Below are 24,568 nucleotides of genomic sequence, written 5' to 3'. Positions count from 1 at the left end.
TATAATAAGCCACTGTTCCAGGCTTGCTTGGTTTTGTGTCGTGGTGAGGTTAACTCATGTTAGTAACAAGCATTCAATCAACTCAAGCTGACATTGACTCCCCGTCTGGCAGGCTGCTGTTATAATTTATTTTTATAAGTTAACCAACAACATTTCTTGAACAGAAGTCTTACTGTGTAACAATACAGTTTTAGTCGTGATATTAGTTTCTTGCTAGTTCTGACTGCCTCTCTTTGGGTGGATGCTGGTCATTTCGGGTTCAGTATCAACAAAACTTATTTTCGTTCTGTTTCAAGTGGTACAAGCCACTGTGGTGTAACCATGTTATTTTAATGACGCGTTTTTCATTTCAAGGCCAGATTTTACTGGCCATACAGGATGTGTTACACCGATGTTGCCGAGGGTTGCAGTTGCTTTTAATCATGTAAAGCGCATTTCGTTACCTTGTGTATGAAATACGCAATATAAATTTGCTTTGAGTCGTGAATAAAAACTTGCATTGTAAAATACAATTTGCCATCCACTGAGCCCTTTACACGAACTACAACAATCTGACTAGCTGTTGCGCCATGGGTGTGTCATATAAGTGTTCTAGCCATACTGGCCCCTGGTGCCCCCACTACAACTTTTGTACTGCCACTAGCACTTATACCTTGTCCGAGGGCGAGAAGTATTATTTTGATCAAATAATACATTTTAAATGCATTTAATTAGATAAATGCCAATCAAGTGGCGTGTACCTACCGTATTAGTACATAAGTGCATTAGACTGTTTTTGATAGGAGCACAATAAAAAAATAATAACAATAATAATAAATTGGTGGACCTCATTTTTAATACCCAAACTATGCTTGTATTACATGCAATATTAGCTGTGCTTGCCTTTTGGCTTTGGCATGACAGCAGAGGTTCCGCCGGGGATGTGGGTGCTTTTGCATCATAGGGCTTCGGCATGATACTGTTCCAGGGGGTGTTCAACCTTGCAATACTTACAATGGGAAAAACAAACAAACAAACAAAAAAAACTATTGCAACAGGGGGCGAAATAAATTACAACCCCAATTCCAATGAAGTTTGGATGTTGTGTTAAACATAAATAAAAACAAAATACAATGATTTGCAAATCATGTTCAACCTATATTTAATTGAATGCACTACAAAGACAAGATATTTAATTAATTTTATTTAAACTGATAAACTTGATTGTTTTCAGCAAATAATCATTAAGTGAGAATTTTATGGCTGCAACATTCCAAATAAGCTGGAACGGGGTCATGTTTACCACTGCGTTACATCACCTTTTCTTTTAACGACAGTCAATAAACGTTTGGGAAATGAGGACACTAATTTTTGAACCTTTGTAGGTGGAAGTCTAGTACCCGCACTCTTTTACTATGAAGCCACGCTGTTGTAACACGTGCAGAATGTGGTTTGGAATTGTCTTACTGAAATAAGCAGGGGCGTCCATGAAAAAGACGTCGCTTGGATGGCAGCATATTTTTCTCCAAAACCTGTATGTACCTTTCAGCATTAATTGTGCCTTCAGAGATGTGTAAGTTACCCATGGCATTGGCACTAACACAGCCCCATACCATCACAGATGCTGGCTTTTGAACTTTGCGTCCATAACAGTCCGGATGGTTCTTTTCCTCTTTGGCCCGGAGGACACGACGTCCACAATTTCCAAAAACAATCTGAAATGTGGACTCGTCGGACCACAGAACACTTTTCCACTTTGCATCAGTCCATCTTAGATGAGCTCGGGTCCAGTGAAGCCGGCGGCGTTTCTGGGTGTTGCGGATGAATGGCTTTTGCTTTGCATAGTAGAGTTTCAAGTTGCACTTACAGGTGTAGCGCCAAACTGTATTTACTGACATTGGTTTTCTGAAGTGTTCCTGAGCCCATGTGGTGATATCCTTTATTTATGGATGTATATGTTGAACGTGATTTGCAAATCATTATATTCTGTTTTTATTATCGTTTATTATTCTTTTATTTATGTTAAACAACATCCAAACTTCATTGGAAATGGGGTTGAGGCGGCACGGTGTGAAACTGACAATTTTCAAAAAAAAAAAAAAAAAGTACCGGCATTACCAGATAACTAGCAACCCTTTACTGCTCAGTGACTGTTTTTTTTTTTTTTTTTTGTCAATGTCTTAAGTCTCAAAAGTGTTCTCTGTCAATTGACTGTCTGTTGTCATACTAGAGCGGCTCCAACTACCGGAGACAAATTCCTTGTTTTTTGGACATACTTGGCAAATAAAGATGATTCTGATTCTGATTTTGTTGGCGCACCAGCAATTAGCATGCTATTAGCAGGACAAATCGGTCTACCATTAAAGGGTATTTACCGCCTCGTTCTTGAGATAGCTCATGTTTTTGGATTGCAATAACTGAAACCAGCACAAGCAAATTGTGCAATCTAGGTTTAACATTTTTTCTTTCCTTCTGTGAACAGGTCGACCTTTGCAGAGATCTGTACCGCCATCTTTCTCTTGATTATTTGAACAAAGCTTTGGTGATGGAGGAGGCGGAAGACTGTAAAGGGGCTTAGATGACCAAGCCAGTGAGCAGTGAGCGGACGTGAGCCCGATAGCCCACACGCGAGCTTTGATGTTGGATAAAGATGGAAGCTCTTTGCTTTTACTTTGCTTTAAAAACTATCTCTACAAACACATTGTGTTAACAATGTCAATGTTAACAATATCCTCATTCCTTTGTCTTGTGTGCTAAAATATACAGTATATTAGACCTCAAAGTCCACCAAGCGGATACGTAATTTCAACTCAAAGTATTGTTCCTCATTTGTGTGGCTGAAAAGTAGCTATATACACACATCACATTATTTCTATTGAATATTTTTTTTTTAGGTTGCATTTACAGGGACACAGCAAAAAATAGTTTCCGTATGAAGTAAAAATAGGAACTGTTTCACGAAGTCATTCGCGGCTCGTTTTTTTTTTTTTTTTTTTAGCTTCCTTTGAAGAGTGAAGTCACTTAAGGTTGGTACCTAATCTGTATAATGCGTGTGACTTAAAAAGGTAAAACAATGAATTCTGTCCGCCGGAAGTCAATTAACTACATGTTCACCATTTATTGAATATATTTTATTTTAACATCACCACCATCATAGTTTTAACTTTTAATTTCCCCTTCATTCAGTTAAAATGATCAGCTCTTAATGTACACATACTGCAAACTGTCAAAAAATATACAAACAAATGCAGGCTTGTGCTATAGTCTTGGTCAAATGTCTATAAAACAGTGGCACTGGGGGAAGAGAGAGCGAGAGACCATTAAAGACATGCACACCATAGGATCCTTGTGGAAAACTACAGATCCGCCCCAATTTCATCATGTGCAGCACAAAATGCTTGCTAAGTATCAAATAAAACAAACAAATGGTTGTTAATGGAACTGTTAGGCACATCATTGTTTTTTTTATGGTTTTACATTTCATGGAAAAGTCTGAAATATTCTATATGGAGAATATCAATCCAAATCCAGGAGAAAAGGGGCAAAATAATACAATAATTTAAACAAAAACAAAAAACACCGTCTTGGTTGTAACCGAACATTGTTACATCAATTTATGAAATCAGCGTGCAAGTGTTGTGGTCTGCTGTGTGTACACAACTGGGTTATACTTCAAAACAGGTTAGTGGGCATGAACACTTCAGATGAATTACGTGTGGTAGCGGCTGTGATTGCCCAATCAGATGCTCAGGTCTCTGGGGTTGTCCTTGTAGGTCTTCTTGGGCTCCAGGAGCACCGGCCTGGTGGGGCGACTGTTATCACTCTTGAGTGTACTATAGTACTCTCTTACCTTGGCCGCCACAAAGTTGTCATCATCCTCTTCGTCCTCCGAGTCTTCCCTTCTGGGGCTTCCGATCGGGGAGATATCTCGTCCGAGGCTGCGTGTTCTGTACGGTTCTGGGGTAGATCCTCTGCTGGGGTAATTCCTGTCGCTGTCTGCCCTCTTGGGCGATCGCCCCCTCAGCAGCGAGCTGTACCTGTGGTAAGCCAAGTCAGAGTCGGGGGTACGCACTCTGGGCAGAGACGCGTTCCTGTAGGTGTCTCTAGGATTGCGGGAAATGTCCCTCAGCAGGCTGTCCCCGCCAAAGGCTCTCTCCATGTTGGAAGCTCTCGTCAGGAGGCTGTCGTTCAAAAAAGGACGCTCCTCCCCGGCCTCCCTGTTGAGGCGGACCAGGGCGGGGGGTTCACGCAGGACGGTGTCCTCAAAGGTGAGGCTCGGTTCAGGAGACCTCGACGGCTCCTTCAATACTGCCTCGACCGTGGCGGGCTTCTCGTTGCGACGCTGCCTCTCTCCCTGCGGGGAGACATATCTGCGGTAGGGATCGAGGGAGCGGTCGTGGCGTCTGGTTGGAGAATGGTGACGAGAGCGATGGGGCGACCTGTAGCGGGGAGGTGAGCGGTAAGGGGAGCGACGAGGTGAGCGATGAGGTGAGCGATGAGGTGAGCGCCGATGAGAACGGTAAGGAGAGCGGTGGCGAGTATGGCGACCACGTTGTCTTTCGGGGGAGCGACCGTGGCGGTGTCCCCCATGACGGCCATCCAGGGCGTTCTCTGCACTGCGTGACCGTTTGTACCCCTTGTCAGGGGAGGCGTGGCGGCCGTGGTGTTGTCCACTGGAATGGTGGTGCTGGCCGTATTTTCCTTTTTCATCCTTCTTCTTGAACAGATTGATCTTTCTGGGAGATTTTGTCCTTTTGTGTTTTCCTGCGCTGGTTTTCTTGTGAGGAGAGCGGTGGCGGTGATGGGAGTGGTGCTTGCCAGTGCCCGAAGAGTGATGGGTCGTCTCCTTCCTGGTCCGGGATGAGGTTTGGGGTTCTGGGTTGTAGCTTTGCTCCGACGGCTCATTGAAGGGCACAGAGCTCACTTCCGCAGCGTTTTGTAACCCTGAGGCTGTGCTGCTGTCGTTAGGGGTGCCGTCTGCAACACAGTGCGACATTCAGACGAGGCCGGGATAGTCAAACATGCTTTAAACAGACAGTTCACGACTTGTTAAACAACGACCATGCCGCATGAAAGCCATTCGGATGTAGTTACCAGCAAGGATGGCTATTTGTTAGATGGCACAGCAGAATGTTGAGAAAAAAAGAAAAGAGCTTACACGTTAAGAACAAAAGGCGGTGGCACATCTGTGAAGCCGACCATTGACAAGAACAAACCTGCTCCCAGGTCGACTTGAGTTCACCTCTGGAACCACACGACTGACTGGTGGACATCAGTGCCAGTTTGTTGCTTGTTGATGACTCAGCTTGACTACGCCCATTAGCCATGCTTTGTCATGCACTATCATGATGCTGAAGAAGCTATTCAAAGCAAGTTAGGATCCGAAAACAATGATTTTACACAGGCGAGGGACGTAATGATCGAGATATAGATAAATATAGACTGTTAACGTGTTACCTCAGTCTATGCTACCAAAACATGTTCTCACAAAAATAAGTAGAAAGTCCTATAAAATGTAATACATTTTTAGTGCAGTACTTCCTCATATATTGGCAAGGAGCACAGGTGTGTAGCCAGTGTAGCCAAATATCGTACTCAAGTAAGAGTACTGTTACTTTAGAATAATATGACTCAAGTAGAGGTAGTCCTCCAAATAATTACTTGAAGAGTAAGAAAGTACTCAAAGAAAAAAAAAAAAGTAACTAAGTAACTAGCGAGTAACTTTGATTTATTAGCGATTTATTTTTTAAATCAGAGTATGAATGTAAAATAAAATAAACATAACTAAGTAAAAAATGAATGTGCAAATTTAGATATTGCTGAACAACACTTAATCTAAAACATTAATAAAATCTTTAGAAAGTACAATCTTTAAAATAAATGAAGGCAAATTCAGCAGTGGATATAAAAATATACATACCATTGTTCAAATGCCACGTTTTTGTGTTGTAAAATAATTTTTATCAAAATAAATCATTTTTAAAAAATTCCACCATTAATGTGACGTAGAATTTCAAAGTCAGCTGACTTATTTTTGTATCTTTTTGAGAGGGGAGGTGAAAATAAACAACTGAAACTTTAATGTGATTGAGTTGGACTTGACGTCTAACTTGCTGGCTTCTTGGCAAGGTTGCAACCTGGTTATATAAAGTTTAAATAAATAAGTAAAAATAAATCTGGTTGCACAAGGATTCACTCCCTCTTATCACTGGCATGTGGCTGTGATCAGAAGTAACAGATCACACTCATTTTCACGTTCACGTCCACACACACCTCCCAACATTTAAAATTTTAAGTTGGGGAGGGGCGGGGGGGTCGCATGCAGAAACATTTGCTTTATCCACTAGAATGACTGAATGAAGAATCTGTTTAGTGACCAGACTTATTGATAGTGTGTGTGTGAGAGGGAGCGAGAGAAAGAACAGAACAGAATACAACCCAGAAGATGCATGTTTAACAGTTATTAGTGACCATTAAATAGGGCTAACGTTGCCGTATGCACATCCAAAACAACAGCAAACACATCTGCAACTTACCGCAAGGTGTCTTCTCAAGTTAGAAGTGAGCTGAAATCTCCAAGTTTGGGCAGTGACAAAACTATGCTGCAAGTTAAAGCTGTTGTTTTTTTGTCATCTGTAATATAAACGAGTCATGCGCAGCTGTCACGACTCACTTTGATTGGCCTGCGAAGCCCAAAAGAAGACTGTGTGGGGACATGTGACTTTGTGGCATTTGATTGGTGAACTTGAGTCAAACATCGCTGTGGTAATCATGGTGGATTGGAGCAACGGCACCCGATGCAGAAGTCGAAAATAAAAGTCTATAAAGAGATCGCTCACACAATTATTGATGAAAAAATTTAGCGAGTGGCATGTAGATTATTGTAACGGAGTAAAAGTACTGTTTCATCTCAACATAAATACTTGAGTAAAAGTATGCTTCATTAAAACTAGTGTGACAAGTACAATTTATCCAAAAATGCTACTTGAATAAATGTAACGGAGTATATGTAGCGCGTTAATCCCAGCTCTGGCTAGGGGAATATATTACTCAACAATAGAGACTAAAACGATATAAAAATTTAGAATACTGTATATGACGAGTGAAACTGGAGTGTGAAAACAATATAAAAGTACCATTATAGCACAGAAAAACAGAGGTGGGCAAAGTCGAATTAGTCTTAGATGTTTTTTTCAGCAACCCAAACATGCCAGGTTTCTAGTCATAGCAGTCCTCTCTCGTTTTCACACAAAATCCTAAACAATTCTTGTGAGAACAGGTTTCATTTGTCCAAAACCTATTACGGATGGTTCTAAAGTAGTGAGAAAAAAAACTTGTATTTGGCACTGTTGCACAGATGCGAACGACTTGGAGTGCAGAATGACCACAGCAAATAATCTGGCGGACGTGCTGGCAATACATTGTAGGCAGATGGAGGATGGGGCTAGAGCACAGGCAGGTAATGCCACAGCACACAGACACCAGGATGGGGGTGGATAGAAAGAGGGGGGTGGGGTGGGGTCACTGGAGCAGAGGACAGTTACAAACCGTGGTTTGATTTTGGAGGACTGAGGCCTCCCCCATCTTGTCATTTCTCAAACATGCAGTGAGATGGGGAGCCACCACCCCTGAAGGAAGACAACAGCCCAGCGCAATACCACACCAAGGAGTATAGAAACAGATAAAAGAGAAAGAGAAGTGGTTTTAGATCACTCGGAAGCAACTTGAAGAAAGGAGAATTACTGTCTATATTGATTTTCAATGGAAAAAATTGTTTATTTGACCACCGAGTCATTCAGAGTAAAGAGACAGTCCAGGAAGTTGCCCAAACCCTTCAATTGAAACCAGCATTTACATAGAAAAGACCCGCAAACGTTCACACATTAGCCCACACCCCCACACAAAGTCACAAGCAAACATTTGGACACACAAGCAGCAAAGACAACCACTCTGCAAAAAAAAGTGACACTCACACACACCCACAACAACAGCATATGAAGCACTTTTATCACTGACAGAATTAACAGAAATGTAAGCAAGGCTGTCAAAGATTGTGCCAATGAAAAAATACAAAATAAAAAACAAACAAAAGAAATACAAGGTCACATGACGCCATAGTTGTGCACAGAAGGACGAGCACATTGTTGCGCAAACAAAATCACTTTTCAAGACAGGCAAAGGTAGCGAAAGCAAACAAAAACAAAATACCGTACAATGAACATGACTATCAATCAAGACTCCTCAAACAATTAAAAAAACTTCCATAAATATTATGGAAAATAGACAAAAGGAAAAAGACCCAATTTACACTGTTGACAAGTTCATGCAGAAATAGAGTTGTATCCATTTATATGTGGCTTTGCTTCATGGCTCTGTACACAAAAACAAAAATACTTGTAAAAATGCCTCTATTTGTTCATCTCTGTACAAAACTCTATATAGCGGGAGCAACTTGTTTTTTTTTTATGTGGCTGGGTGGAGTTCCTATTGTCACAGCTTTCAATGATATTAACAGTGGGTGCAAAAAGATGGAATTAGTGAGTAATGTGAAGTATGTATGTGAGGTTCTCTTTAGATCCTAGCATTTTGGTTCCCACTTGCTTAGACTCCTTAATTCAGTAGCTTACATTCACCTTCAATAAATATCATAAATATTTTGTGACACGTCCTGACAAAAGCTGTGTTCAACAGTAACTCCCATTTTATTATGGGACGCATTGGTCAAGTTTTTTCTTCCTCTTGAAGCTCAATTATTGGTTTAATGAGGAGCCATCACAAGAAGCATGAGTTTTTCACTATATGGTCATTCAAACCTTGTAAACAGTTTGCCTGGTCACAGCCCCACCACAATTCTGTGTAGTCCCAGCACAGAGTTTCTGCTTGAAGGTGAAAAGTGACAGTGGGATGACATGGAAAGTAGGTAACAGCAGGACGGGCGACAGCACCCCAAAAATCCCAAAGCGTGACCTCCACCAGAAAGACACCAGACAACAACCAACCCTCTCCCTCCCCGGGGGGGTTAGTCCCAGGGGTGGGCAAAGGTTCCCAGGGAGGTGGGTTTTGTTCTCTTCCCCTCAACCCACCACCGTCCACCGGCCGTCCCCCGGCTCAGGGTGTGAAGATGGGGGAAAATGGAATGTTTTCGTAGATTGACCCACCATATTCGGGCACCGACCCATCACCCCTCTTGAGCACCAGATGGACGCGTCGCCCTCCACTCTTAATGAGCTCGATGGCTCGAGAGTGCTTCATGCCCTTTGTGCTCTCGCCGTTGATCTCCAAGATTTCATCGCCAACCTGGGGAAGCGGAAAGAGGATAAGATTAGAAAATGAGTAAGTGGGAGGCAGGGAGGATAGGTGATGTAGTGTGACAAGCAGACGAGGTGTGAATCACGATGAGGAGGCAGCAACAGAATAACGCAGAGAGCAGCATAAGGGGGAAGAAAGTGCAAAAGAATAAGGCCGACAGATACCAAACTCAAAAGCGAGGGAAGTAGAGAAGGGAGGAAAAATTTTGTTACACATCCAGTCCTCTAAACCGGAAACAACATTTTGTCACAAAAGTAGCAACTGTGATGCAGAGAGAGCAGCATGAGAAAACAAGGGTAATAAAAACAAGATAACACTTTCTTCCTGCCAACTTCCTTCCCATGCCGTTATCTGAGAAAGCTAAAAGGGACCGAGTGAATTCCTCTGAGGGACAATATGGATCATGCTGATATTTCCATGCCGCACCTAGCATGCTTGCCATTAATATTTACACTGACAGGTTGCACGAACCTTACATTCAATAAAAAATGTTAAATAACCATTACAGCAAATTAACATACTGTATGTCAACAATCCAACAACCAAGTCGGGAAATGCAACTACTGCAATAAATCAAATAAAGGTTGCACATGATGTTTTAAAGAAATCATCTACAAATTGTATGAGCTCATCAAGGCCAATAATTAATTAAAGGCATGCATTCTGTCAGTGAGGTTGAGCCATGGCCGCCTGTCATGGCTCAAACTCACTGGCAGCATGACTTGAGCTTTGATGCTGCGCTCACACGGGAACTTGCTCAGGACTGTGGCCAACAGGGTTCACATTCAGTGGTGCATAGTTTGCAGTAATTCCCAGCACCATCATGCACAAGCAATTATATTTACAAATAATTATATTCACATGGTTGTAAAATTGATGAGGCAATTTCTGCAACCTCTTGATGACCAACGCCAATTCATTAATCAGTGTCTACTAGGAGTCCAGTTTAAAAATAAATTGAGACTGGCATAGAAATAGTCTCTCAGCCACTTCATTAGGTACACCAACACATTTCAATTATATCCAACACTAACATTTGGTTACCTTATATATGAGACCTTGTGATATTGAGAGGGACAAGATATAGCAAATAGCTCTCAGTATGATGCAGTGCAGCTCCCTACCACAGCAAACCACAACCACATTAACACACAATTTTGTACTAATATCTCTTGGACAGTAAGAATTGGTTCTTATGACATGGGGCTGATTTTGTGTTGAGGCTAATAATACCAAAATGTATTATAAAATAAAATAATACAATCACAACTAAAATGTCACTGTCACCCTTTTCCTATCTTTGGGGTCCCGTAGCTCGTTCAGAAGATGCAGTGTAATAATACTCACTATAAAATTCATATAGACCTAACGTACTGAATTGCCAATCGTAAATCACATGGAAAAATACTACTCGGTAGGTTTAAATGGTGCCTTCAGGTCATTTCACTTTCCATCTCCAAAAGAGAGACATTCAGATACTTTCGATAATACCAACACAATATTCAACCTGTTATACGATTTCTTCTTACAAAGCTAAAAAATAAATGTAGTGTGATATATTATTTTTGTGATGGACACATTGTTTTGATTATTTGTCCTTTGTACAAAGCCCATACCCTCATTTTCCCATTGCGGACGGCCGCTCCATCCTCAGCTAGTCTCAGTACGTAGAGGTCCATGTTGTATTCTCTGCCTCCCCGCAGACTGAAGCCGAAGCCTTTGCTATCTCTCTCCAGGTCTGCTGAGTAAAACTCTGAATCCTAATGCAGGCAGACCAACCATACACACACACACACACACACACACACACGCACACACACACAAACACACAAACACACAAAAGGGGAAAAAAGACACTTGCATCAAGGTCACTTTTGTGAATCAGATATTAAGGTATGCTTTTTCTTTGCGATGGGCTCCAATTTCAGCTGTATGGAACAAAGGCATCCCTCAGTCAAGTCGCACCTGTATGTATGGAGTATGTGTGTGTCTGTAAGTGTAAATGCATACATCAGGTTTAGAAATCTGAATAATTGATGCGCTGAGCTCAGGGCGAAGAACGAGAGTGGTGTCGCAGTGCATTGCAAGGACAGTTAGACAGCTCCTCTGGTCCTCATACTCTCCTAATCTCTGCTGAGCGATCAATGCTATCTGGGGGAGCTATTGCCACATAGTTCCACATTAATTCAGCAGGGTACATGGCGGACTGAGGGGCTACATTGAAAGCATGCAGGATTTTCTTAATGCATTCATTCATCTTCCGTTCCGCTTCCAAAAAAATACAAAAATAAATTAAAAAAAAAAAAGTGATAATGCCGGCAGGAGAAATACATAAGTATGTCCTTGGATTGGGAAGTCAATGCGCTGAGGATTAGAGGACAAATGGGTTGTATGGCTGCTGGTAACAGCTCTATGGACGTACACAGAGATGCACGTGGGATGTTGGCAGGAATGTGATGGAGTGGACACTACATTGCAGGGGTGTTTGATGGATGGATGGACGGACGTACGGACGGACTGAGGGACAGACAGCTAGTCAGGTGGTTTGGTTCCTTACCTGGGCTGAGACTTGCGTTGGAAGCTGTGGGGGAGGCGCTTGAGGAGCTTTAAAGTCGAATGACTCCTGTTTTGGTTTGGTATTGTTTCTGAAACAGAAAATTTGCATGATATCAACTGTTCAAAGTGTGTTTTAAGGCTTTATGCAAACCATTCACTTCATTAGGAACACGTGTTGTTTTCGTCAATGACTGATGAAATGACTTCGTTGACGCCCCTTCATGACAATAACGTGACAGGGACGAGCTAAAAATGGCTCTTTGATGACAAAAACATGACGAGACGTGTACGAGTTTTCATTGACAAGACTGGATGAAAATATATTTTTCACAATAAATTCTTGATTTAGAGAACCAAACCACATTTACCTGGCCTCTGGTGCCGCCTGTTGCTGGGCCGTGTGAGTGGTGGTTATGGTGGCGATCTTCTCCGCATTGGTCAATAAAGATGCATTTGATGACTCTGAAGGTGATGGAAGAAGACAATTTGTAGCAGAAAGCTACGATATGTTGAGAATGTCTTTTTATAGCATACATAGCATAGGATAGCATTTTTAACCCTACCTGTACACTGAGAACCAACAGAAAATTGCTAGTTTCTAGTAAGCAGAGCAATAAAACCTATGTTCATTTATTCTGTCAAGCTGTCTGTCTAATAGCATTTTATCTGCAAGAAAATTATTTCTGCCGGGTTGTGATTGATCAAACAACAAACATGCACTTGCAGCCTCAGGAGACATTGAAGCGCTTGCATATTCTATCTATCGTTGCATGGCTTCAATCATAGTATGTTATCAGTGAAGTAGAATGAGTTTCAACGGGGGGGACCAAATCATTCTTGCGACAAGAACAATGTAATCATAATCAGATGTCTACAGGTAACCTGTGGTTGGAATTCTTGCCTCCTCTCTTCTCACCTCCCTTTTCCTCTTATTTCTGTATTTCTCTTCAATATTCATCTCCACTCCACAACCTGTCGGTTGAACTTGGCCCCACGTCCAAAATGTATGAAGGAAGCGTCCTCAGCGTGAAGTTCTTGTTGAAACTGCCCAAAATACCGTTTTGTGGCTTAAAAATCGGTCACACTCATAAAATGGCTGTTTGTCCATGTAAAGTCTATACTGTCTCTTCAGTGGCAACAATTTGCCCCCAACCCCACCTTCTGTTCTGCTACCTCTCTCCATTAAGCTCTCCCCCAGCTGCTTTCTGTCCGGAAATGAATTCAATAAGTTCCCTCTGCCATATTTTTCCACTTGTCTGACTACATTTGGTACTTCACAGCACATTCTTTAAGCTGCCTCTTTCAAATGTCCTCTACCTTGGCAGCGTGGATTGAGTAAAACAAAATAGGAGAGGAAAAAGAGGAATAAGAGCAAACAGGGAGACAGGTAATGGAGAAGGAGACAATATAACCTGTTGTTCTTACAAGCATCTTGTTTACAGAAAGATACAACATGATTATATCAGTAGATGCATGCTGGGAAGCAAAACTGTGGTTAGTCTGCATCGCAAGTCTTAGCTGCAGAGGCTTTAATGGAGATAAGTGGTCACTGTACACCAGAAGACAGTCAGCCATCAGTCAGTGTAAACTATCCCAACCTCACTTATCGCCGTGGAATCTCTTTGCTCTGCTGTTTATTCATGTCACAAAGTTGAGAGAACTGAACAACACAAAATAAGGCATGTTCAGCTGTGCAGATGGATTCATCAGCGTCGCTCAACCAATCGGAGGAACAAATGAGAAATTAGATGAGCCAGCACTTTGAATCTCCTACACCCCTTCTTGCCCCATTGGAGCAAAGCCCAATGCAAAACTCATTCTCTACAAGCCAAAATGCCCTGTTAGGTGTGATGGACAAAGTGAAGGCTATTGTCAATATTGGACTCCAGCCCACACCACACCAAAATCTTCTTCCCATTCTCCCTCGCCTGAAAGCACCGTCCACTAAGATGCGAAGGGCCCCTCCTCCACCCATGACGAATCTTATCTGCAAATCTGACTGATATATGCGGGGTCTTTTCCAGAATAAGTCAGACCCCTATGGAGATCAGGCATTTTTCATCACTGTAATTACAAGGGACAGAAAGTTGGTCAAAGAAATATGGCACAAAACAAGTAGAACTACAAACTTAGTGAGGATAAAATGTGAGTCTATCAAACTATTTTCTCCAGTTATCTCTGCGAGACAAGTTCTCTTCAATATCAGGTCATTGGTTAACAGTGTTGCCGCAGTTACCTTGAAAAAGTAACTTAGTTACTTTACTGATTACTTGATTTCAAAAGTAAGTTAAAAAATATTTTTGTTACTTTCAGCAGCTGCTAAGTGACAGGAATATCTCTTATCCACAGTACAAAAAAGCTTAACCGACTTCATAATAGACGCCACACAAGTTACAGAATGATGTCATCAACATGAAGCAATAACTTAAATATTAGTGTAGTTGAAGCCACATTAAAGGAGCAACTTAGTGCAGACTTGACATCCCAATACAGTAAGTACATAAACATGTAAACAAGCACACCATTCTCAGTACACTTCTCGAAAGACTCTTAAATGTTAGGTAGATAGATGCAGATTGTGGTCCATGGCAACAAATGTGTTTGTGTGTGCGTGGGTTTGTGTGCGCGTGTATATTGAGCGTACACGTACACACACACGCACACACACACGCACATGCCATTGCTCCCACCATCGTAATTTTGATGTGAAGAGCGAGAAAAGACGACAAGATTATGCAACTGTTTAACTGGCAAAGCTGTGGGTGATTGACGGGGGGGAGAAGCACATACGTGACGTCAGCCATATGGCGCGTTAAACCAGCTCACAGTCCAGACTACAGACAAACTTGAAAGTTCTCACTTTTTATTGTAAATATCATTTAAGATAAGTATTGTCAGTCTTTATTGTATGACGATCTATGACCACGCATTTCGGTATGAATAATTAACCCACAATGCATTGTGCGCTTAACACAATAGTAAAACTGTATTCTTAATGTGTAAATAAAAAAGTAACAATAATTAAATACATTTTTTACAAAGGAAAATAAAAATAGTGTGGAGAAAGTGAAATCATGCATTTCTTTGCACTTTTATGGTATTATACCATCACTGTGCATCATATAATAAACAATCACCTCCCGATCGCCTCGTTGTGTTTGTTGAATAATGAGCGGTCTGTGTGATCGGTATAATATTTTTGAACAGCTGTACTGCTCTGCAGTCACCAGCCAGAAATTAGTACTTGGCGAGAAATATAAATGACTCAAAAGTAACTATTGTCGTTTTGAAGACGTAACTGTAGTCTGACTACTTACCCGGGAAAAGTAACATGTTACTTTGCTTGTGACTCTAAATGGCGACATTTTGGAGTAACGGTAACGCATTACTTTGTAACGCGTTACCGGCATCACTGCTGGGTAATAAATCAATGTTGTTTAATAACATCCTTACAACCTATCATCTGGACTTTTTGCTACTAAATGAAACATGGTTAACAGAAACTAGCTGTAATACCATTTTAAATCAGGCAACACCAGAAAATGTTAATTTTATGATCAATTGTCAAATAAGGAAAAAGGCGGTGATATTGCTGTTATTTTTAAGTCATTATTTCAGTGTATAGAAATTATACTGGGTGATTTTAGCTCTTTTGAATATCCCTATTTTTTTTATTTAAAGGTGACCCAAAGGTTATTGTTTTAATAATTTATAGACCTCCAAGATACAATAGAAAATGTATGGAGGATTTTTTAGAACTGCAGTCAGTTATTTGTATTGACTACAACTATTTTGTCATAACAGAGGAATTTAACATTCATGTTGACAATAACGGGAAAAAAAAGAAATCTAAAGAACTCTGCTATACTAGACACATTTGACCTCTCTCAACATATTATGAGTCCAACCCACACTCAAGGTCACATCTTAGACCTGGTCATCTCTAAGCATGTTGAAATTCTATCAGTTGACATTAAGGATATGGCTATTTCTGATCATTTTTGTGTATTTTTTAAATTACATAATCTTCCAAAAGTTCAAACAACATCTGTATATTAAGAAAAGGTAAATAAATGAGAGTATCTCCACTAAGTTTATGGAGACCATAGCTGTGCCACAAACTGTGAATGCTGAGACAATTTCACCTGGAAAATCTCAAATGTCATGAATGCTGTCACTCTATTCTACTACTATTAAAACTAAGACAATCTTGAGGCAACCAAGAACACCAGGGAGGAGCACAATGATGGTGACCTAGAAATCAAAGTGTAGGAAAGCAGAACGAAAGTGGAGAAAAACTAAACTCCAAATTGACTATGACCTCTACAGACAAAGTCTTTGTAATTTTAACCAAGAGTTAGTCAGGGCTAGAAAGCAACACTTTTCTGAAATCATCAGTAAGAAATTCAACAATACTCGCACTCTGTTTGCTGTGGTTGACAAGCTCACAACCCCCCTGATCACACAGCTCCAGAACTCCTAACAGTAGATAAATGCAATGAATTTGCTTGTTATTTTAGTAAAAGAAATACAATCCATCAGGTTAAATATCAGCACTAATAATACTACACCTGAAGCAACCCAGGAAAACCTCTATTAAGATGTCAGAATTTGATAGAGTTGACCAAAAAACTAGAGAAAAAAAACAGTTCAGCAGCTGAAACCATCAACGAGCTGTCTTGACTCAGCTGACCCATCTGACTTTTTCAAAGCTATTGTGAAGTCTGTGCTAGCTGATTTGTAGCAAATAATCAATTGCTCACTTCAGTCAGGCAAGTTTCCTTAAGCTCTTAACCCTCTTCTAAAAAATAGAACACTGGACGCTTCCATGTTAGCAACCTATAGCCCATCTCAAATCACCCTTTCGTAGCCAAGATTGTTGAGAAAGTTATTTTTAAATCAACTCAGCAAATTCTTGAACTTAAATGGAGTTTTTGACAAATTTCAATCAGGTTTTCGAACTCATCACAGTACAGAATCTGCTCTTATCAAAGTGCTAAATGATATAAGGTTTAATACTGACTCAGGAAATGTGTTAATTCTGGTCTTGTTGGATCGCAGGGCGACTTTTGATACGGTAGATTATAATATACAACTGAACAGGTTGGAAATTTGGGTAGGACTAAATGGTACAGTCCTTAAATGGTTCAGGTCCTACTTGGAGGAAAGGAGTTATTTTGTAACCAATGGAAGTGTTCAATCTCATTGAATGGCAATAACCGATGGGGCTCCTCAAGGGTCAGTTCTTGGACCCCTACTGTTCAGCCTGTATATGCTACCCTTGCGTCAAAATCTTCAGAACTTTAATTTTGACTATCATAGCTATGCAGATGGGACACATATCTAGCAGTGTCTCCAGATGACTACAGTTCAATTGAGGTTGTTGTGTCACTGTCAAAAACAGATAACTGGATGAGCCAAAATTTTCTTCAATTAAACCACAACTGAACTGAGATAATTGTTTTTGGCAATAAAGAAAAGAGAATTGCTGTTAATAAATACCTGGAGTCACTCGCTTTAAAAACCAAAAACCAAGTCCGAAACCTTGGTGTACTGATAGATTCCAACCTGACTTTCAACAGTCATATCAAATCAATTACTAAAACTGCCTTCTACCATCAGAAGAACCTATCCAGAGTGAAGACTTGAATGTGCCAAGCAGGCATGGAGAAGCTCATCCATGCTTTTATCTCACATAGACTTAATTATTGTAATGGTCTTCTGATGGGAGTCCCCAAAAAGAGCATTAAACAGCTGCAGCTCATTCAGAATGCTGCAGCTCGGGTTCTGATATTGGTCTACAAATCACGAAATGGTTTAGGTCCTGAATACATGAAAGAAATGCTAATGGAATATAAACCCAGTAGGGCTCTAAGATCGACAGACTCAGGTCAAACAGTGGAGCACAGAGTCCAAAGCAAACATGGTGAAGCAGCATTTAGCTATTATGCTGAACATAAATGGAATAAGTTGCCAATTGAAGTGACGTTAGCCCCCAGGGTGAATGTTTTGAAGTCCAGGTTAAAAACTCTTATTTGTTTCTCATGCTTTTTATAGTATAGTATTTCCAGTTTTAAATGATATTTCTTGCACTGTACTCTGTTTTAATTGTACTTTTATTTTATTTTTTTTCTCTTTGTTTGAAATGTTTATAAACTGTTGTTTTCTTTGTTTTTTAAATGCTTTTAATCATGTAAAGCACATTGGGTTACCTTGTGTATGAAATGTGCTATATAAATAAATTTGCTTAGTTTTGCTTTTGAAGCAAGTGACGAGGAGACAAATAGCTCTAATCCCTCATCACTATAGAGGGATTTTTTTTTTTTATACATAAATGGACTACATAGTTCATGCAACAGTCAAAAAAAAAAATAGTTATTGAACACGACACGGTGTGCTGTTAATTATGTCATTGCTGGTGCGCAAGTACAATGTACCTGATCAATGTCAGGTGAAGTGTATTAAATTCAATACAAAGCACTTTGTGAACATTAGTATGATAGCTTCCGCTGCTTCCCTTCTCCGCCTCTGTCAGACATTTTTTTCTTCCCCTCCCCCCCTGTATCGGCACATGGGGTAATGGGATATATTACTTTTCTAGTGACCATGGATTCTTCACAAACTTTTCAAGGCACATTGTAAAATACACTGAGTGCACTTTATATGGGATAACCTATACACACTTCGCTACACATTCAAACAGCAATAGAAAATGGTGAACTTACTATATAGTGGCTAGGGAGTGATTCTGAACACAGCCCTGGTTAAATACTGATTTAAGATGGACTCCTTGAAGAGTTTGCCTTCCTGAAAATGCTGAACAGCTGTTTTTACTCACCGTCTCCAGGAATGATGCGTAGTGTCACAGTATTCCCGGCCTCCTTGATGAGGTTGACAATGTCCGAGTGGGACTTGTTAGTGATGGAGCATGAGTTCACTGCCAGGATGCGATCTCCGACCTTCAGCTTCCCACAACGGTCTGCTGGGCTTCCCTCAATGATCCGCCCTATTTTGTGAGGCATTGCCACACATGCATTGCCAGCTATGGTCACCAATGACATGATGTGATGCACACACCGAAATGTGAATGTATTGATTTTTGTGGTGGAATTTGGTGAGGGAAAAAGGAAGGAAGGGAGCAGAGACAGAGAATCAGAAGGTTAAGCGTTAATTCACCGGCAGCCAAGAGTAAAGCTAAAGACAAAGAGGAGCTGATCAGAAAACTAGCAAAGCAGAACGCAATTGGCAAAGACAGGAAAATGTTTATGTGCTCTGCAAATACATCTGTCATATTATCGTTTCCTTCATCTTCTTTGAAATGAATCGCAAAAAAACTGTAAAAAACAAAAAACAAAAATCAATTCACTTTTTACACTTTCTTGCACCAAAATTCTAAAACGGAAATATTTTCATGAGTCTCTCTGCGGTGAATATCTGAAATGAAAAAAAAAACCTGTGCTGTGTCATCTGCATCACAGACTCACACCTGCACGACACAAGAGATGAGAAACATACATCAGAGCTGAAATCTTTCCAGCTGCCTTAAGGTCTCCCTGTATCTCTTTCCTCACCGAGGTCTGACAACTGTCACTGCACGGTGCACCAACTCTATCACAACCTTGCTTTTCATCAATACCTCTTTAAACACTTCTACATTTTTAGCCTGCTAAATGCTCTGGGAGAGGGGAAAAAATAATACGAATTTAGGTTGCAAAAGGTTCTTTTCAACAGAAAGAAGCTGTATGTAAATTCAGATTCAACCGTGTTTTTTTTTTTATATCCCCGTGGGAACAATTAACTGTGGTCCCTGACAACAGCGTAGTTTGTTCCCACAGGTTTCCATTAGATTTTGTCTTTTGAAATGAGATAAAGCTTTTCTGCTGGCCAGTGAAAGGGAGATTTGCTGCTTTGTGAGCCTAATGTGGAGAGCTCTGCATTTTCAGTCCACCCACACAGAGAGAAGGCAAGCATGGAGAGCAGTGAAATACCTGAGTGATGTAGACAGGAAATCATAAAATAGGGCAAAGAGTGCATTGCATAGAAAAAGACAATTAGCCTACTAAAAAGGGTCCGAAATGATATCTATCTGCATTCTGCACTGTAGCTAGTAACAAGTAATTGCTTGTAGCGCCAATAATTTATTTTGCTTAGAGTAACCTAGACCCAGATAAGTGGAAGAAAATGGATGGATATGTGAATGGATAGACAGTACTTGTCATTAATTTGTCATTGTCACTTAGTGCAAGCCTGCTAGCAGGAGCTATTTAAGTTGGGCTGAATAATACAAGTGTCTTATGTAAGGCCCACTTCACTTGTGATCAATTATGAAGGCAATCTGTGAATAAAGCAGCAGCTGCAAGCAAAGAAAGGGTTTGACTCATACAAGACCGAGAAAGATGAGCCACTTCTTTGAGCTGTGTTTATTTTACTCTTGCTATTTCACTGTACTGTTGTACAGTGAAATAGATAATAGACAGATAATCGACCCCAGTTATAAGGAAAAGGTTACAAATGTGTTTCATATTTCATGTAGGGAAAAAAAAAAAAAAAAGAAAGTGCAAGGTGAGGCATCACTTACCAAAGGTGGTTCCAGCCTCAGGCCGAGACACAGACGATACAATGACAAATCCAAAGCCCTCGTTTTCGCCGCGGTGGATCTCTACGTCATAAGGCTGCAAGGCAGAGACGGGGACGCTGGAGGTTATGTTGGGAGTCTGTGACGAGGTGGTGGCAGCTGCTGCGGCGACCACGGCATTAGCACTACCCCCAGCCCCTCCGCCCCCTCCCCCACTGCCAATGCCAGAGGTGGAGCCGCTGCCAGAACTGACGGTGTTGAGCGAGTTCTGGCTGCCCTGCGGAGTTCGCTTTCCTATCTCCTCCGTCAGGCTGGGTGCCTGGGTGCTGCTGTGGTGCGACGATGCAGGCGATGGAGGCACGTCTCCCTCAGCTTTAACTAGACATGGTAGAAGAGGAAAGATGTGGATATAAAACATTAGTTCCTCTAAATAAGAAGTGATAAACTGTGGACACAGAAGAGAGGCTGACGACAAGATCAAGAGGTGGATGACGCAAACAAAGGGAATAAGGCCAAGTACAGTTACTTAATGCAAGTACAAGTGATTGGAAGAGTACAACTTAAGTACAGTGAACCCTCGCTACTTCGCGGTTCGACTATCGCGGAATCATGACTTCACAGATTTTTTCACAGTGCAATTTTGCATGCTGTTTTTTTACAGCATACGAACCAGCATTATATTCTGCGTCCTGGTTGGCTACGGTACTGTAGACCAATTTGAATCCATCTCCTCCATGCCATGTCTCCTGTATAGCACAGAATGTGTTCGGCTTGCTAAATGTAAATTTGTGTTCGATTGCTAGAATTGTGACTCTAAAGTGCCTCCTGTTTGCAAGTTTTCTCCCAGACATAACCAACAATGTCCACGAAACGTGCTGTACCGACAAGGGCACCCAAAAGGCAAAGGAAGGTGGTAACTACCGAATAAATTACACTGATTTGATCGGGCTGATCGGTATCGGCCGATATTTAGAGTTTTATGCTGACCGGCTGATCAGTTGTAATGTCATAATTCGCCGATCCGATCAATCCGCAAAAAACATTTACTCTGCGTCGCCGTGTGCACAGTATATTTGAATCCAAAAGCTAGTTTATTTTTAGCCTTGTCGCGTGTCTTTTGACATAGTACTGTAAATATCTGACGGCCAAAGAAGTTTAAAAAAATAAAAAAAAAACCTCGGCGGTGTGGGACAGGCAACACGTAATGCCGGATCAGACTACAAGACAAATTTGCTCTTTCACGACTGCACTTTTAGACGACTGCAATAAAATCTTGTATTCTGCATCCCATTTTTCTGTCGAATCATGCTCTAAAGTTTCGGTGTGGGTGAAGTAATTACAGTAAGTTAGCACCCATTATTTCTGTCATGTAATGTTGGTTTGACCTGACTGATTAGAATACACGATCTGACTAGAGCAGTGATTTCCAAACTTTATGGAGGCAAGCAACATATTTTACTATTGAAAAATCTCACAGCACACCACCAAACAAAAATGTCACAAAAAGTGGATACATTAATTACTGTATTTACTTCCTGCCATCTAATAGTAGACCATTCATTTGTTCTGTCTGTCACTATGCCTCACTGGCATAAATAGAGGAACAAAGATACATTATTTATTGTAAATATAATTTTTTGTATATACAGTAAATGAACAGATCATTTAAATAGACACATTCCTCCCTCTTGTGACCGGATCGGTGATAGGCTAGCGGTTTTTTAAACTCGCTGATCGGCCCCAAAAATCCTGATCGTGTAAAGCCTACTATCGAAGGTGGCATGTCTGTTTATAAGAATCTTCTCACCCGGAAGAAAAAAAGAGCAGCAACAACTACGTTCTTCTCTCTGAAAAAGACAGTGGAAAAGGACGCTACACCGGCGCGGCGTCAGGACGAAGAGCGACGGTCAGAGGAAGCGTGAAATACGCGCGAGTTACAATTAATAATTTATTATGTTTCCAACCTCATATGTTGTTCATTAAAATTTAATGTGTTATTTCTAAAAATTATCATCATTATTTGTCAGAAAATGTTTATATTTTTATTTGTTAAACAAATGTTTGGGGATTAAAACAGGTTATACAATAATATTAACAATAATAATAATACGTACAACAACAACAATAATAATAACCCCTGCGATAAACGAGGGAACACTGTACAACAAGCTAAAATAAAATTTACCGTATTGCAAAAACACAGAGTACTACACCATCAGTACAACCTCAAGATGAACTTAACACAGACCCATCTCCGTCTTAACCCAACTAATTTTAGTTGAAAGTCCGCCTCTCCAACAATTTCTTAATTAATCGGTTTTGAACAGAAAAAGAAGATCCCCTGCCTGATGTAACTGGACATTTCATTTCCTGTACAGCTACGAAAGGATGGTGTTTCATATTCTTGATGCTCAAAGGCAAATGGTGAGCAGCAGTCGCTGTCATCAGGCCAAAGATTGACCAGCCTCTCTATCATAGTTATAGGCATTGCTTTATCAATGTGCTGAGGAGCAGAGCCTTACACACATCTGGCCACTAGCAAAATAAGAGACGTGTGCTGGTTCCAATGTTGTTGATGGAACAGCAATGTTAACCCTGGGTTTAAGAGAGGCTTTTCCAGCTGAATACAGCTGTTTAATAAATGAGAGCATTTATACTGGACTTGTCAGACATTATGGTATTTTAGCTGTAAAAACTCACAAATATGCTTGGTTAAAGAAGAGACAGAGAAGAGAAGCTAACATTTTCCTCCCACATTCTTTTCAAGATGGTCTAAATATTAACAGAGTATGCCTACAGATTTGCTCTGGATTTGTACCGGCGTAACTGGTTTTGCGTCGAACGGTGAGGTTGACATGGCCCTGCTTGGCCGCCTGCTGCATCAGTTGCACCACCAATTGGTGCGACTTGCCCACCACGGGTGTGCCATCCACACATATGAGCTCATCGCCGGACCTCAGACGTCCATCCTCGTCTGCCGCACCGTACTTCACGATGTGGCCAATGTATATCTAAAAGACAAATGTATAGTTAGGAATACATAAAAACAAAGATTAACATATATGCTGCAGACCCAAGGTAAAAACAAAATCATTAACAAAACCATCTTTTAATTTGTTCATTACAAATACTTGAGAAAATGCAAAGTACAAAAAATAGTGAACTATTATACAACGTGGGATACTTACTGGCTCTCCTTCCTCATTCCCTCCAAGAATTCTGAAGCCAAACCCTGTGTCCTTCCGCCAGAGGAAAATATCCTGCTCCTGGAAGTCTGGAACTGTAAGGATCAACACATCATCAACAACCCAGAGCAACACATTACACTAAAAGTCAGCCAAAAGATGGATTTAAGACTCGCATGCTGACCCCATTTAATCCAACTTCAATATGAATCTTAGCAGAGAAGGATTTTTCATAAAAATAATGAATGCCAATATTGATACGGCCATAAGGTAAGCAGTGTTCATGGTGATAAAAAAAAAAACCATGCAAATAATCACCGTTGCAGCTCTGTCAAAAAGATTTGTCAAAAAGAAAGAACAAACCAACTGCATGGATGCTTTGACAAAAGAACAAATACATAGTCCATCAAAAACAGAGGGATCTATTTTGGATTAAGTGCAGTGGTATCAAGCAAGCTAGGCTAAAAACCACACCACCCTTATTTTTTTGGGTCATGGAGAATACCAACTATGATATTTTCATTATTCTTAAAGTATATCACAATACCAACATTTCTAATGGGCAAAATACTGAAACATGCAGGAATGGAGTGGACTATATATAATTCAGCACAGTTTGGAAAGGGTCATGGTCCACGCTCATCAATAAGAAACGAAGCTTGGAGTGTTTTGTGCATGTGTGTGCCTACTACAAGAACCGGTGCAACAACAGAAATAATTGTAATGCAACTGACAGCTCATTGTTCATTTAGAGAAAAAAAAGTGGGAGCCTCAGGGTGTGTATGTCTTTGTGGGGTGTCCTCTTTCCATAAAAGCTCATTAAATTTAAAGTTGTTCAAGATTATGCACATACACATATTTACGCATAAGAAGGTATGGTTGCAGCTGTGCAGACCTCTGAGCAAACAGGCAAGGAGATTTCCTTGCCAAGGTCACCAAAGACACTAAGAGACAGTTGGGTGAG

At 40.7% G+C, this 24,568-nt stretch overlaps 2 protein-coding genes across 4 annotated transcripts in view; both read right to left on the bottom strand.

The window, feature by feature from the left end:
* Window positions 1-3,096: 3,096 nt before the first annotated feature.
* On the bottom strand, window positions 3,097-5,642 carry LOC133409153 (splicing regulatory glutamine/lysine-rich protein 1-like). Its single transcript, XM_061688769.1, has 2 exons — window positions 5,138-5,642; window positions 3,097-4,956 (listed from the first exon to the last, which is right to left on the bottom strand). The coding sequence occupies exons 1-2, from the start codon at window positions 5,304-5,306 to the stop codon at window positions 3,719-3,721; spliced, it is 1,407 nt and encodes a 468-aa protein (XP_061544753.1). The 5' UTR covers window positions 5,307-5,642; the 3' UTR covers window positions 3,097-3,718.
* Window positions 5,643-5,902: 260 nt separating this feature from the next.
* The window catches only part of LOC133409151 (membrane-associated guanylate kinase, WW and PDZ domain-containing protein 1-like), a 152,463-nt gene continuing 133,797 nt past the window's right edge, over window positions 5,903-24,568 (bottom strand). For 2 of the 3 annotated variants that reach the window (XM_061688767.1, XM_061688768.1), the window contains 8 exons: window positions 23,608-23,699; window positions 23,217-23,430; window positions 20,423-20,797; window positions 18,683-18,886; window positions 12,213-12,306; window positions 11,846-11,933; window positions 10,905-11,048; window positions 7,800-9,276 (listed from right to left, as the gene is read on the bottom strand). In XM_061688767.1, coding sequence (XP_061544751.1) covers window positions 9,088-9,276; window positions 10,905-11,048; window positions 11,846-11,933; window positions 12,213-12,306; window positions 18,683-18,886; window positions 20,423-20,797; window positions 23,217-23,430; window positions 23,608-23,699 — 1,400 coding nt within the window. In that variant the 3' untranslated portion in view covers window positions 7,800-9,087. Of the gene's footprint in view, window positions 7,608-7,799; window positions 9,277-10,904; window positions 11,049-11,845; window positions 11,934-12,212; window positions 12,307-18,682; window positions 18,887-20,422; window positions 20,798-23,216; window positions 23,431-23,607; window positions 23,700-24,568 lie in introns of those variants that run through there. The other variant, XM_061688766.1, reaches the window with a different exon arrangement.

Source organism: Phycodurus eques, chromosome 10, assembly GCF_024500275.1.
Source record: "Phycodurus eques isolate BA_2022a chromosome 10, UOR_Pequ_1.1, whole genome shotgun sequence".
Classification (NCBI taxonomy): domain Eukaryota; kingdom Metazoa; phylum Chordata; class Actinopteri; order Syngnathiformes; family Syngnathidae; genus Phycodurus; species Phycodurus eques.
This window is presented reverse-complemented; position numbering and strand designations above follow the sequence as displayed.

Excerpts from the sequence above, each read along its gene's own strand:
- LOC133409153 (XM_061688769.1), bottom strand. The coding sequence starts at position 5,306 with ATGGCTAATGGGCGTAGTCAAGCTGAGTCATCAACAAGCAACAAACTG. Across the intron at positions 4,957-5,137 it reads CCGCCTTTTGTTCTTAACGT|ACGGCACCCCTAACGACAGC; the intron begins GTAAGCTCTTTT and ends ACTGTGTTGCAG.